Source organism: Erythrolamprus reginae, chromosome 1, assembly GCF_031021105.1.
Source record: "Erythrolamprus reginae isolate rEryReg1 chromosome 1, rEryReg1.hap1, whole genome shotgun sequence".
NCBI lineage: Eukaryota > Metazoa > Chordata > Lepidosauria > Squamata > Dipsadidae > Erythrolamprus > Erythrolamprus reginae.
The window spans coordinates 277,945,600-277,958,409 of NC_091950.1; the positions used below are offsets into that span (position 1 = coordinate 277,945,600).

General features: G+C 39.9%; 1 protein-coding gene across 5 annotated transcripts in view; it reads left to right on the forward strand.

The window, feature by feature from the left end:
- Positions 1–12,810, forward strand: part of SMAP1 (small ArfGAP 1) — an 80,312-nt gene that overhangs the window by 66,327 nt on the left and 1,175 nt on the right. For all 5 annotated transcript variants that reach the window (XM_070733047.1, XM_070733045.1, XM_070733046.1 and 2 more), the window contains 3 exons: positions 2,984–3,117; positions 4,898–5,063; positions 8,833–9,179. In XM_070733047.1, the coding sequence (XP_070589148.1) occupies positions 2,984–3,117; positions 4,898–5,063; positions 8,833–9,179 (647 nt within the window). The remainder of the gene's footprint in view (positions 1–2,983; positions 3,118–4,897; positions 5,064–8,832; positions 9,180–12,810) is intronic.

Consider the following 12,810-nt stretch of genomic DNA (forward strand, 5'->3'; position numbering starts at 1 on the left):
AGAGACACAGAGTATAAGACGGACCTTAGTTTGGGGGAGGAAAACAAGGGGGGGAAATTCTGCCTCCTAGCAATTTGCCTCCCAGCAAACAGCAGCAATACAGATGATATACACTGTTGTGTATTTCTGTGCATGTGTGCCTGATCCACAGGAATAGCAAAGAATCGTAGAAATGCACATCATGGCAGTATATTATTGGCAGAATATTTTTCTTAAATGTAGTCACACTAACTCCTCCTAATTATTTAAATAGATCCACTTCAAACATGACTAAGCCTTAAAACTAAACAGAACACTGTTACATTTCAGATTATACTTTTACAAATCTTTAAATTTGATGAAGCTTTCTGGAAGTATAATTATTCTCTGCTATATAAAAGAAAATACAAAAGCATTGGGCCTCTTCAGATCAAGCATTTATTTAAAAAGCTTCTTCATTTGGTTTTCTAGAACAATAATAAAAGTCTTTAAAAAATAAATCTAATAATTTGAACATTCTACAGACATTTATAGTTATTGACTTACCTCTTTGCATGCAGTTCAGCAGAAAATAAACATCTGCGTGTCTCTCCCAGCAATTTGCCTCCTTGCAGCTAGTTTCACTTTCATTTTAGCTCTGGCTTACCTTCTGCCTCAAATCAGCTGATGTTCGGGAAGCTGATTTGCTTGGCTTAACAGGCTCTGTTCTGTTTGCTGCAAGGAGGTAGACTGCTGGGTGGCAGAAGCCAAAGGGTGGGGGGTGGCTAGGTGGGGCTACATTTGGTGTATAAGACCCACCCAGGTTTTCACCCTCTTTTGTGGGGTAAAAAGGTACCTCTTATATTCCAAAAAATACAGTAGATCAACTATGGGGGGGTTTTAACACAACTTTCTTCTTGGATTCTCTGGCCGTAATAAGCTTATTTTTAAGTACTGTAAAATTGATAACTATTCATTTACTGTAGCAGTTACTGTAGAATCTGATTCCTGAAAAGCGTACTTTAATATGATACATCCCAAAAGCGAATGTCTTTAGGAGCACCAAGAGAAAAAAACTACCTTTATTGTCTTGAAATTGTTTTTTTGCAATTTTGGAGATGATATTCTGTCTGCCTCTTATGTATTAGCCTCCTACAGACTTTTGCTCTAATACAGAGAGCGATCAAAGAGAGAGAGGTTTGGCAGGTCCTCTTGGAGATGTCTTAAATTCACTCTAAACTTTATTTTATTTATGAATTGTTCCGGACTTACATCAAATGCCAGAATGTATATATTTGGTGTTGGCCTACATCTAGGATATTCCTGTAGAGCACATTTTCTTTTTGAAGTCTAATGTAGATATTTAGATGGTCCTTCATATCTTCATCTTTGACGTATTTTTCCCAAGAATTTTACCTTTAGACTCAATGCAGGAAGAAATACATCCCAAAGGGAAGATGACTTTAAAAAAAAAAAACCAAAACTGCAGAAACTCAGCTTTATAGTGGAAATGTGTGATACGTTATAAATAAATGCATAAATTATAGAGCTGTACTCCTTTGGAACTAAAAGCAAACTTCAAAGCGTAATATGCAATTCTAGTTTACAGTTTTGTAAATCTATAATGCGTAGATGAATATGTTAAAAATAGTTCAATAGTCTGCTGCAGATTTCATGCTGAGAGAGGAGAGGGAAAAAATAACATGGATATCTAGAGGAATTTAATTTCATGTTTATCAAATTGAGACTTTATGCTGAGGCTGTTTCTAACTTTGGACTTTGTAGGAGGATGGATCTTATGACTACCACAAAAATTTCACTCACAACATCTAGAAAAAATAAATAAATGAAAAAATGCATTATTTTTTAGTCAGCTGACCACTTGTTTTTCACACTAGACAAACAAAACATTTCCAGCCTCCGAAGGCATGGGGAACACCGTTTTCCCCTCCCCAGGTTCCTAGAAAGGCTCTGAAGCTTGGGGAGAGCAAAATATAGGCCTTCCCCACCCCTTCCGGAGGCTGGAAACAGCCTTTTTTTCAACTCCCAGTGGGCCCAGAAGGCCCAAAAATTAACTGGCCAGCGCACCCATGCCCACCGCCATGGCTCCATATGCCACTTGTGGCACGAATGCCACAGGTTCACCATCACAGATCTAAGTAGACAGGAATAACATATCCTATGTGTTTGGAAAAGGTTGGGCATCTGTTTTCGCCACTGCGCATATTGTGATTACAGCTTGGAATCCTGTAAACCAAAAACCGCTTTATTTTTCTTCCAACCACCATTTGTTTTGAGTCTGTGTAACTTTGACCTCAAACTCACAGTATCTTAACACAGACCTTGCCTCAAGCAGGCTATTATTGCATCTGTAAAATACAGATGGGGAATCTTTAGCAACTTCAGCCTAATTTTACAAGCTCTGAATTAAGTGCTACATTCTATCCTGTTTATTATTTTCCAAGAGACTGTGGAAAGATTGCACCTCTACTGTTTAAATTTGAATGATAAGGTGTTTGCTTAGTATTGGTGGAAATACAATTTATGAAACACTTGTGATCTCTGCCAACATGCGGGAAGTCCTTAGCTTACAACCATAATAGAACCCGCATGACAGTCATAAAGCAGGTTGGCCATGTGACCAATCTGATTTTACAATCTTTTTTTGCTGTGGTTAAGTGATCCAGGTGTTTGCTATATAGAGTCCCTTTGCCGAAAAACTGGAAGCAAATGCTGGTTTTCAACCAAAATGTTAGAACTTGCAGTCACATGACTGCAGGATGCTACAAATAGCCAGAAAGGTGGCCCAGTTGCCAAGCTCCTGAAATGCAGATGAGGGGGATGGCCAAAGGAATTTAGAAACCAGGTCAAACTACTTTTTTTCTCTTTTGCCATACATATGTGTGTGTCGAGAACTACCTTTATGGTGCCTTTTAATCAGTGTACTCTACCTCCATGCTATGTGTATATGCTTCACTATTATCAATCTGGCTTAATTTTTTTTTTTTAATCCCCAAAATGTAAGATGGTCCTGTTGACTCCTCTGTTACAAATGGAAGTACCATCGCTCCTGCCCCAATTCTGAATGATGATGATCTGGATATATTTGGGCCAATGATCTCTAATCCTTTACCAGCCGCATCTATACCATCTGCTCAGGTAAGGTGCAAAAGCTATTAATTTAACATGGTAGATTACTTTAGAATTTCTAATAGAAGCAACAGAAGGAGAAAATATTTATGTCGCTGTTTGGCACACTGTCAAGGTTACATTGGGAGCTAGAGATACAATACAGAATGCATAAAGTGGCATATTGCAATGTCAGTGTCCAGGTAGTCCTCAAGTTACGACAGTAACTGGAAATTCCATTGCTATATAATGAGGTTGTAAAGCATGAGATCACATGGCAGCATGACTTAGCAATGATAACCGTGGCTATTCCCGACTCCATCATTAACAGAATATAGCTAGTCTTTCGGTAAGGGGCCATCCTCATCCATGCCCGAGGCCTCTACTTCAACCCCAGCATTAGATTTGCTGAGTACTGTTGTGGAAAATAACCAAAAGGTCAGTCATAGAGGGGGGTGGATATAGACATATGGGGGGAGTTGTGTGCTCCTCTGGTCATAAATGTGGGTAAGCTGCCTACTACCAAATTTTGATCATGTGACTATGCAGCATTCATAATTTGAGGAACCAGATGTAAGGATCATTCTCTCAGTGCTGTCTTTAACTTCGAACAGCTGCTAAACGAATTATTGTTAAGTGAGGATACCTGCATGTTAATGTTAAGATGTAATATCTGTTGCAATTTAAAATACCTCCCTTTCTCTACAACAGCACTAAGGAAATAGCTCACTGGAAAGAGGTTAAGAATGTTTGTCCTTGATACTTCAATCGAGGCTCCAGAAAATTAATGGTTACCAATGAAACACATTATAATTTTATGTTGCATTATAAAATAAATGTAAGGTCAAACATCGCTCCTTGAAGAACTGGATATTATTTGAAGAAGCCTTTATTTCACTCATTCTCTGCTAGTTTGGGAATAATAAGCTATTAACCTAGCTGCCAGTTTATACCTTGCAAATTGAAGAAAAGATGAACATACCATTAAACTCTAATAATTTCTAATTTTCAAAATATTTGAACTGTTACTTTTTCATCATTCCTGTGCAGGGGGTGATGCAAAACTGATTGTGATTATGATAGGGATGTCTCTTTTTTGAAACACACCTAAAAGTTTTGGGAATCCAACCTTTATAAACTATTCGAGACTTTCTTTCCATGAATCTCATTATTAATTAAGAATAAGTAGCAGTTTTCAGAAGCCAATGAAGTTCATTTAATTACGTTTGTGAAAAACTGATTTATGGTGAAAATTTTGTTCAATAATTCAGTTGTAAGAAGTTCCTTTTTTCAAATATTTCTTTCAATCACTTGAGGAAAAGGGCAGAATTGAATTTTCATTTAATGATAATTTCTTCTGAAAAAGGAAGGTATTGTAAAACGGATCCCAAAAAGAACTCTAGCAGTGGCATGGAAGTAAGTAAGGGCTTTTTGAGAAAGCTACAAAATATTGATGAAGCAATCTAAACTGATATAAAGACGCCCATGTGATCTTAATCTAGCCAGCTTCCAGAAATACACATGTAAACAGAAAATGTAGCATGTGCATCTTTATTGCAGATAATAGACTTGCTGCATAAAATATGGAACTTTAATTATTTTTATATTTTTACTGAAGCTCTTGTGACCTGCAAAGAATATACAACTTATATGCATTGATGCTGGTGTTGTTTATGTAGCGTAAATAAATTTGTGATACTAATTATTTGGGAACTTTGCTACTTGTCTCTGAGTTTGCTTTATAATTTTTAACAGCATACTTCCATCTCCACTAGTTGGTTTTCATCAATCTTTGACTTTTATTTCCCAGAATGCTTCCATCAACCCAGCGGCTGCCGCATTATCTGCTGCATCTGGAGATCTTGATCTGTTTACTGAACAAACAAAATCGGAAGAGTCAGCAAAGAAACCACTGTCCAAGGATTCCATCTTGTCCCTGTATGGCACGGGTACTCTTCCCCAGCAGAATGTCCCAGGTGATTACTTGCCTGATCTCCTTCCAGTGTGCATTATTTAAAAGATTACTAACAAAGCCTGTGGCTAGGTCTTCTCCCCAGAAAAAGAGGTGCTCTTGTAGAAGTGAGTCTAGATTTACATTTTAAAAATTGTTATGAAACACCCATCTAAAACAAAAGCCGTCTCGAATATGTTTAAAGCAACTGAACCATGTATTCTTAAGCATTAAGTGCTCAGTAGCAGGAGGAAATGAGGTATTTCATTGTCCTTAACTTTAGTCTCTTTTCCTTAGTGCTGCCTTCTTTTCATGTAGAGCTTAATTCAGAGACATGCTTAATGGAAATTACAGCCTCACATCTGGGAAGACTTTTCCAATGAATAGATACTGATTAAATTCCTCACTAGCACATTAAAATGAGACACGGTAGCACAGTGGTTAGAGCGCAATACTGCAGGCTACTTCTGCTGACTGCTGGCTACCTGCAGTTTGGCAGTTCAAATCTCAACAGACTGACTCAGCCTGCCATCCTTTGGAGGTGGGTAAAATGAGGACCCAGTTTTGGGGGGCAATATGCTGGCTCTGTAAATCTCTTAGAAAGAACTGTAAAGCACTGTGAAGCAGTATATAAGTCTAAGTGTTATTGCTATTAAAAAGGCATTGCTGGTCACTATTGTTTATTGCTACTTCACCATTATTTATTGCTACTGCACCATTATTTATTGCTACTGCAATATTAAAATGCTACAATACTATTGTGTTATATTATTATAATGATATCCGCTAGTATAGTTGTGCAATTTAAAAAGTGATTCTGGGATTAAATTCATTATGTCCTAAATCAGATGTAATATACTGCTGCACTTTAATATAATTAATCTCCAAAACTGTGGAGGAAGGGATGGAGAAGAAAAGAGATTTATACTGCAGTGGGGAGGGGGGGAGAACATTAAATAAGCAGCAAACGGTGCATGATAAAAGAATTGTGCAAGTGTGTAAAAATATTCAGCAACAGATGAGGACTCTACCCTAAAGTCAGCTAGAATTAGCGGAGTAAAACATGCAGGTTTTTTTTAAATCTTTACCTTTTATTCTGAAAAAAAATGATGAACAATTAGACAGCTTAAAGACAGCTCAAATAAACGTCAATCAAGAAAATAAAAGAATTAAGAGAGATGACATAACTCTTGTAATAAAAGATTCTGCTTGTAAAGTAAAATTGATTTAACAAGCTGCTGTTTATGGGACTTTGGATGTATCAGGGGGAAAAAATCTACATCCAGACATTTCCCTGAAATAGCACACTAAATTTGTTGTATTAACAACTCACTTAAATGTACACTATTTGCATTGAGTAACCATCATTTGTATAATAATGCAAATTACATCATTACACAAATGATGTAAATTAACATGGGTTACATGGAGGATTTGGATTTAATACCAATAGCAATAGCATTTAGACTTATATACCACTTCACAGTGCTGTACAGCCCCCTCTAAGCGGTTTACAGAGAGTCAGCATATTGCCCCAACAATCTGGATCCTCATTTTACTGACCTTGGAAGGATGGAAGGCTGAGTCAACCTTGGGCATATTGAGATTCCATCTGCCAAACTGCTGGCAGCCACTGCACCACCAACGCTATTAGAGAGGGATGTCCATTTAGTCACAAGTATCAAATGTCTATTAGAGGATACTTGTGACTAAATGGACATCCCTCTCTCCCCCTCTTCCTCTTAGGCTAATTGTGTTAAAGTTACTATGTTAGGAAATGTTCTCACTTTTAAAAATATAATTTGTTAGAAATTGTTCTGATTTCATTAGATCAGAAAAACAATGCAACTAGATAGAACTTATAATTGAAGTGAACAATCTTTGGTTTTGTGGGTCTGTTGTTGTTGTTTTGGTTTGGTCTAGACCACACAGAATGACATGCCAATGGGAGGGGACAAGGACGATAGAGCCAAACAGAAGTAAGGCTGCCCCATTTTTTTTCTTGATAAGTTCTTTTCTCACATTACTATAGGTAGAAATATTCTGCTTTTGCCATAACTATTGACTGATTCCCTCTCCCCCCCCAAAAAAGTTGAAGTTTGATTAAGAATCAATTAAAATTAAGATCTTCAATCACTGTTTAGAAAAACCGTAGGTTCACCATTAAGGTGTTTGAGGGAAGCTGTTCCTTAAAATTCATTAATTGCCCAGTAAATTGATTTTCTCTATCTCATCTGGTATTAATAAGATGAGGCTAACCTGCTAAAGGCAAAAATGGAGGTGATTCTGGTTAGTCCATTGGTTTTTTCATTAATTTCCCTCTGTCTTGGCTTGACAAAATGTAGTTAACAAGGCCTTTGCTACCCACAGTTCTATTACCCCAGGTTTCCCAGATCTGTGCTCCAGTGGTAGGATTTAAATTTTTTTACTACCAGTTCTGTAGGAGTGTTGTGACTTGGTGGGCATGGCAGGGGAAGTATACTATAAAACCTCCATTCCCTCCTCACTCCAGGGGAAGATTACTGCAAAAACCCCATTTCTTCCCAATCAGCTGGGAATCAGGAGGCACAGAATAGATGGGGGTGGGGTCAGTCAGAGGTGGTATTTACCAGTTCTCCAGAACTACTCAAACTTTCTCCAGAAATGTTCAGAAGCTGCCGAAACCCACCTCTCCTGTGCTTGGCAAATAAGATGATGTCTCATTATCCATGATCAAAGTGCTAATGTACCAGCAGTTTTTGTAACTTTCAATCAATATATCTTATATCGGTTTTTTGCATATAAAGTAATTGATGTGCATGTAAAGTACAGTAGTACCTCTAGATACGAGCTGCTCCACATGCGAGTATTCCAAGTTACGAGCCATGAGGGGAGAGAAATTTCTGTTCCAGACCCGAGCTCAAATTCGGGATACGAGCCGAGCGTCCACTAGGTGGCGCAAGAATCCTTGCTTCTGGTTATCTCGGAGGGGAAAAACAAAGTCTAAAACCATTTGTTCCAGATACGAGTTGTTCGACATACAAGCTCCCTTCTGGAACGAATTAAACTCGTATCTAGAGGTACTACTGTAATAGAAAAAAGTGGGGTTGTTTTTTTTCAAGAATTCTGGGCTTGTTAGACTGGAAAAGAAGCTCTACAAATAATAAAGTCCCCCGCCCCCAGCCACATTATAGAGTTAATCGTATATAATAATAATTATAATAATAATTTATTAGATTTGCATGCTGCCCCTCTCCATATAGTGAGAGAATGAGCAAAGGAAATACAGTATAAAAGCTGGCCAGAGCAAGAGGAACATTGGTTTTTTATCCTGTTGATGAATGCAAGATCTCCAAACTCACAATGTACATCACCATAATCTTCCCTAATTGTTTAATAACAACTTTTACAACCTTCCTCAATCTGAAAACTCTTTATCAGATTGCAATTTGCATGGAGTATAAGCATGACTTTTTAAACTATCATGCCACTGGGGGGCAGGTTTTACTCATCCCTTCCTAATCGTATTTGGATAGCCATGTTTGTTTGTTTGTTTTTGTTTGATTGATTGATTTATATGCCACCCCTCTCCGACGACTCTATAAAAAGAAACAACAGAATGCAATAGCTAAATCCAATTAATTAAAACTAAGCCAACAATCTAAAATCCCCAGTTATGTACCCATTCAGACAACAACCACACAACCATTCGTCGGGCCAGGGGACTGAGATCTAATTGCCCAATGTTGGGCAAATGTGAGCTTTGACCGACATAAACGTCCTCTTTTCCTTTCTACTCCCTTTGCCCCCAATAGGAGTCTTCATGGGAGCCCAACCGCTGCCCTTCGCTGCCCAGCCCTCAGCTCACTTTCCAGCGTTTTCAGCCATGGGAGGCCCCGTGCCGGTGCCTGTACCGGTGCCAACGGCCCCCGCAATGATGGGAAGCATGATGGCCCCACCAGTGCCTGTAATTGGACAGAATGTCGGCATGATGGTGGGCATGGGAATGCCGAACGGCTTTTCAGTCACTACACAGACTGCTGGTTTGGGACTCCCTCAAAGCATTGGTGGGTCCCAAGGAACAGTATTGGGACAGATACCCCAGCCACAGAAATACGGCATGCAGCCGCCAGCACAGCAAACTCAATGGAACCTCGCACAGGTGAGTATTCACTTTTGCTGTTTGGTTTGGGAGAGAACATGGATGGCTGGGGAATTTAGGGGTAGGGTGCAAATGTCAATAGTTGGGATTTATTAAATGGTAAAAAACATAATTGAAGCATTATATTAAAATGATAACAAAATTAACTACCAAAGATATTTGAAAAATCGGAGTTATTTTCCTCCTACTTTTTCTACTTTAGAAAACTAAGTGCAGAGCCATGCTTTCTTCTTGGCTCATCATTCACTGCTAGCCTTTCATTCCCAGCCCACTGGAAATGCATCCTGCGCTGTTTATTTCAAACAGAAAACTGCATTATTGTTGTTTTTAATCGGAATTGTCTTGAGCCCTTCAGAGCAGATGGCAGCCCCAGTTCTAATCGGCTTCAGTGCCTGGCCCACCCTCTCCCCCCAGCATCTCGTTGCTGCCTTGGGAAGCTGTTTCATCTTGGGCTGTTGCTAGGCAATTGCTGACTTTTTAAAAGCCTTTTAACAGAACCTTTTTTTGTGGATGACCCAGTGATGTAATGCCAAGCTTGTAAACCCTCCTAAAAGCTCATACTTCATTCAAACTTTATATTACTGACAGCTGTCAGCCTGGATAGCTTCAAGGCAGGATTAGACAGATTCATGGATGCCAAATGTATCCGTGGTTATTGAAATGGATGTCCAAGTGCCGCCTCTATGTTGGTTGAGGCAGGCAGGATTCCCTTGGGTACCATTTGTTGGGTCAAGGGAAAGGGAGGGTTTTGCCTCCTCCTTCTGCTCAAGATCCCCATGTACAAATGGTGGGCCACTGTGTGACACAGAAAGCTGGACTCAATGGGCTTTGGCCTGATTCAGCATAGCTCTTCCTATGTTCTTATTACTGAGAAGGAACCCTTTTTATCCAGGGTTGCTTTCCCATTTCCTGCCAATAGTAGCTTTGTCCCCTACCCACCCCTGCCCCCAACATTTTAAAATTACAAACTAGCAATATTCCTACTTCTTTTCCTTTAAGCCTACTACAGATAGTCCTCCCCTTACCACGGTTGAACCCCAAATTTCTGTTGCTAAGTGAGACATTTATTGAGTTTTGCCCTGTGTTAGGACCTTGCTTGCTACAGTTGTTAAGTGAATCACTGCAGAAATGAAATTAGTAAAACGATTTGTTAAGTGAATCTGCCCTGTTGACTTTGCTCCCCAGTCACAAAAGGTGACCCCGGGATGCTGCATAAATGAATCAAGTACCAAACATCTGAATTTTGACCACGTGACCATAGGAAAGCTTACAACAGTTGTAAAATGGTCGTAAGTCACATTTTCACTGCCGTTGTAACTTCAAACGGTCACGAAATGAACTGTTGTAAATCAAGGATTACCTGCACAAATTAGGGGTAATAATATGGCCTGTGCCGTGATGATTTCTATTTTTTTTACATTGGTTCCTGGATTGGGTCTTTTCATTGTGTGTTTTCCCCTTGATTCGAATGGGCAGCTTCTCGTCCCTAAAACACAGTTGTAATTTAAGAGAACAGAGGACTGAATATGACATACAAACCCTTTGAAGATGCAGATGGCTAATGTCCTGTCTCTTCCATGCTCCATGTCCATACATCCTGAAGCTTACTGGAGCTAATAAGGTTTTCAAGTCAAACATCCTTTCTGGTGGATACTTTTGGAAAAGGCCTTTAGAGCAGTGATGGTGAACCTTTTTTCCCCTTGGGTGCTGAAATAACGCAGGTGCAAGCTATCGCACCTACATCCATATTCAATACCCCCCATGTGCCCCTGCTCCCCCATTTCCTGACTTTTGTATCTTCCCCAGGCTCCAGTGGCTTTCTTGGAGCTTGGAGAGAGCAAAAATGCCCTCCTCTGCCCCCCCTGGAGGCCCTCCGGAGGCAGAAAATGCCCTCCTAGAACCTCCGCATGGGCGAAAAATCAGCTGGAGGGTGCCCATATGCATGCTGGAGCTAAGCTAGGGCAATCTGCTTACGTGCCAGCAGATATGGCTCCGCATGCCACTTCTGGCACATGTGTCATGGGTTTGCCATCAGGGCTCTAGAGGGCTGGGAAAGAAAGATCTGAACCAAGAATGTTAGTAGGTTTTCAAAGCAAGATAGGGCTTGAAGTACAATGTGCTTTTTCAGTGCCTGGTCATCTGCACTCCATTCTAATCCTGCACCTCTGGTTTTATGTTTCCTCTTATTCTCTTAAATTCAGCAAGATTCATCCCCTATTTTTCCCACCACTTGATAGAGTGGATAGTTTTTGAACAATTTTTTAAAATTAAATATTGCACCACCCGACTCGCAGCAACTGGTGCGTTTTACTTTGCCTTGGTGTCTATAGAACTTCAATCTCTTCAATCTAACTGCTACCCCAGCAATGATACTTTAAAACTAGTTAAGAACAAATCCTTTTACTCACGGCTACATTTACAGTGAAGTGGAAATTATGGCATGCCATGGGGGTTTTCTTTGGAACCCTGGTATTCTTACAAGAGGCATTTAAAATGCATAGTAACCAGATTTGATCTTTTTATATGGAATGTAGGTATGTATTATGTAAGTGTTGGAAAGACAGAATATAATTACCTATATTTATCTTTTAACTAAAAGTCATTCCAGTTGCTGCCAGAGTGTTACCTTCTGTGCTTTGATAAACTGAGCAGGAAACGGTTACTTTCCATGCCAGCATTATTATTTTCTATGGGTATTCATGGAAAAACATGATACGCACATCGATTGCAATCTGTACATATTCTCCTAGTATATAAAAGTATATTATTCTGTCAAATCTCAGATATTTCTAAAAGGTATTAAAAGGTATTATGATTCATTTCTTAAATAATTTTTTTTAAAAATCTTTAGCTGTGAGAAGTTAGTTGTAAGCAAATATACCAGTACAGTGATACCTTAATACCTTGTCTTACAAACTTAATTGGTTCCGGGACCAGGTTCTTAAGGTGAAAAGTTTGTAAGACGAAACAATGTTTCCCATAGGAATCAATGGAAAAGCGATTAATGCGTGCAAGCCCAAAATTCACCCCTTTTGCCAGCCAAAGCGCCCGTTTTTTGCGCTGCTGGGATTCCCCTGAGGCTCCCCTCCATGGGAAACCCCACCTCTGGACTTCTGTGTTTTTGCGATGCTGCAGGGGAATCCCAGCAGGGCAATCCCAGCATCGCAAAAACGGGCGCTTTGCTGGCAACGGAAGTCCGGAGGTGGGGTTTCCCAGCAAAGGGAGCATCAGTGAAATCGCAGCATCGCAAAAACACCGAAGTCCTCAAAACCCCACCTCCGGACCTCTGTGTTTTTGCGATGCTGCAATTTCACTGAGGCTCCCTTCTCTGGGAAACCCCACCTCCGGACTTCCGTTGCCAGCAAAGCGCCCGTTTTTGCGATGCTGGGATTCCCTTGCAGCATCACAAAAACACGGAAGTCCAGAGGTGGGTTTCCCATGGAAGGGAGCCTCAGGGAAATCCCAGCAGCACAAAAACGGGTGCTTCGCTGACAATGGAAGTCCGGAGGCGGGGCATCTCAGTGGCGGCGGTGGGTTTGTAAGGTGAAAATAGTTTGTAAGAAGAGGCAAAAAAATCTTAAACCTCGGGTTTGTATCTCGAAAAGTTTGTATGATGAGCCGTTTGTAAGAC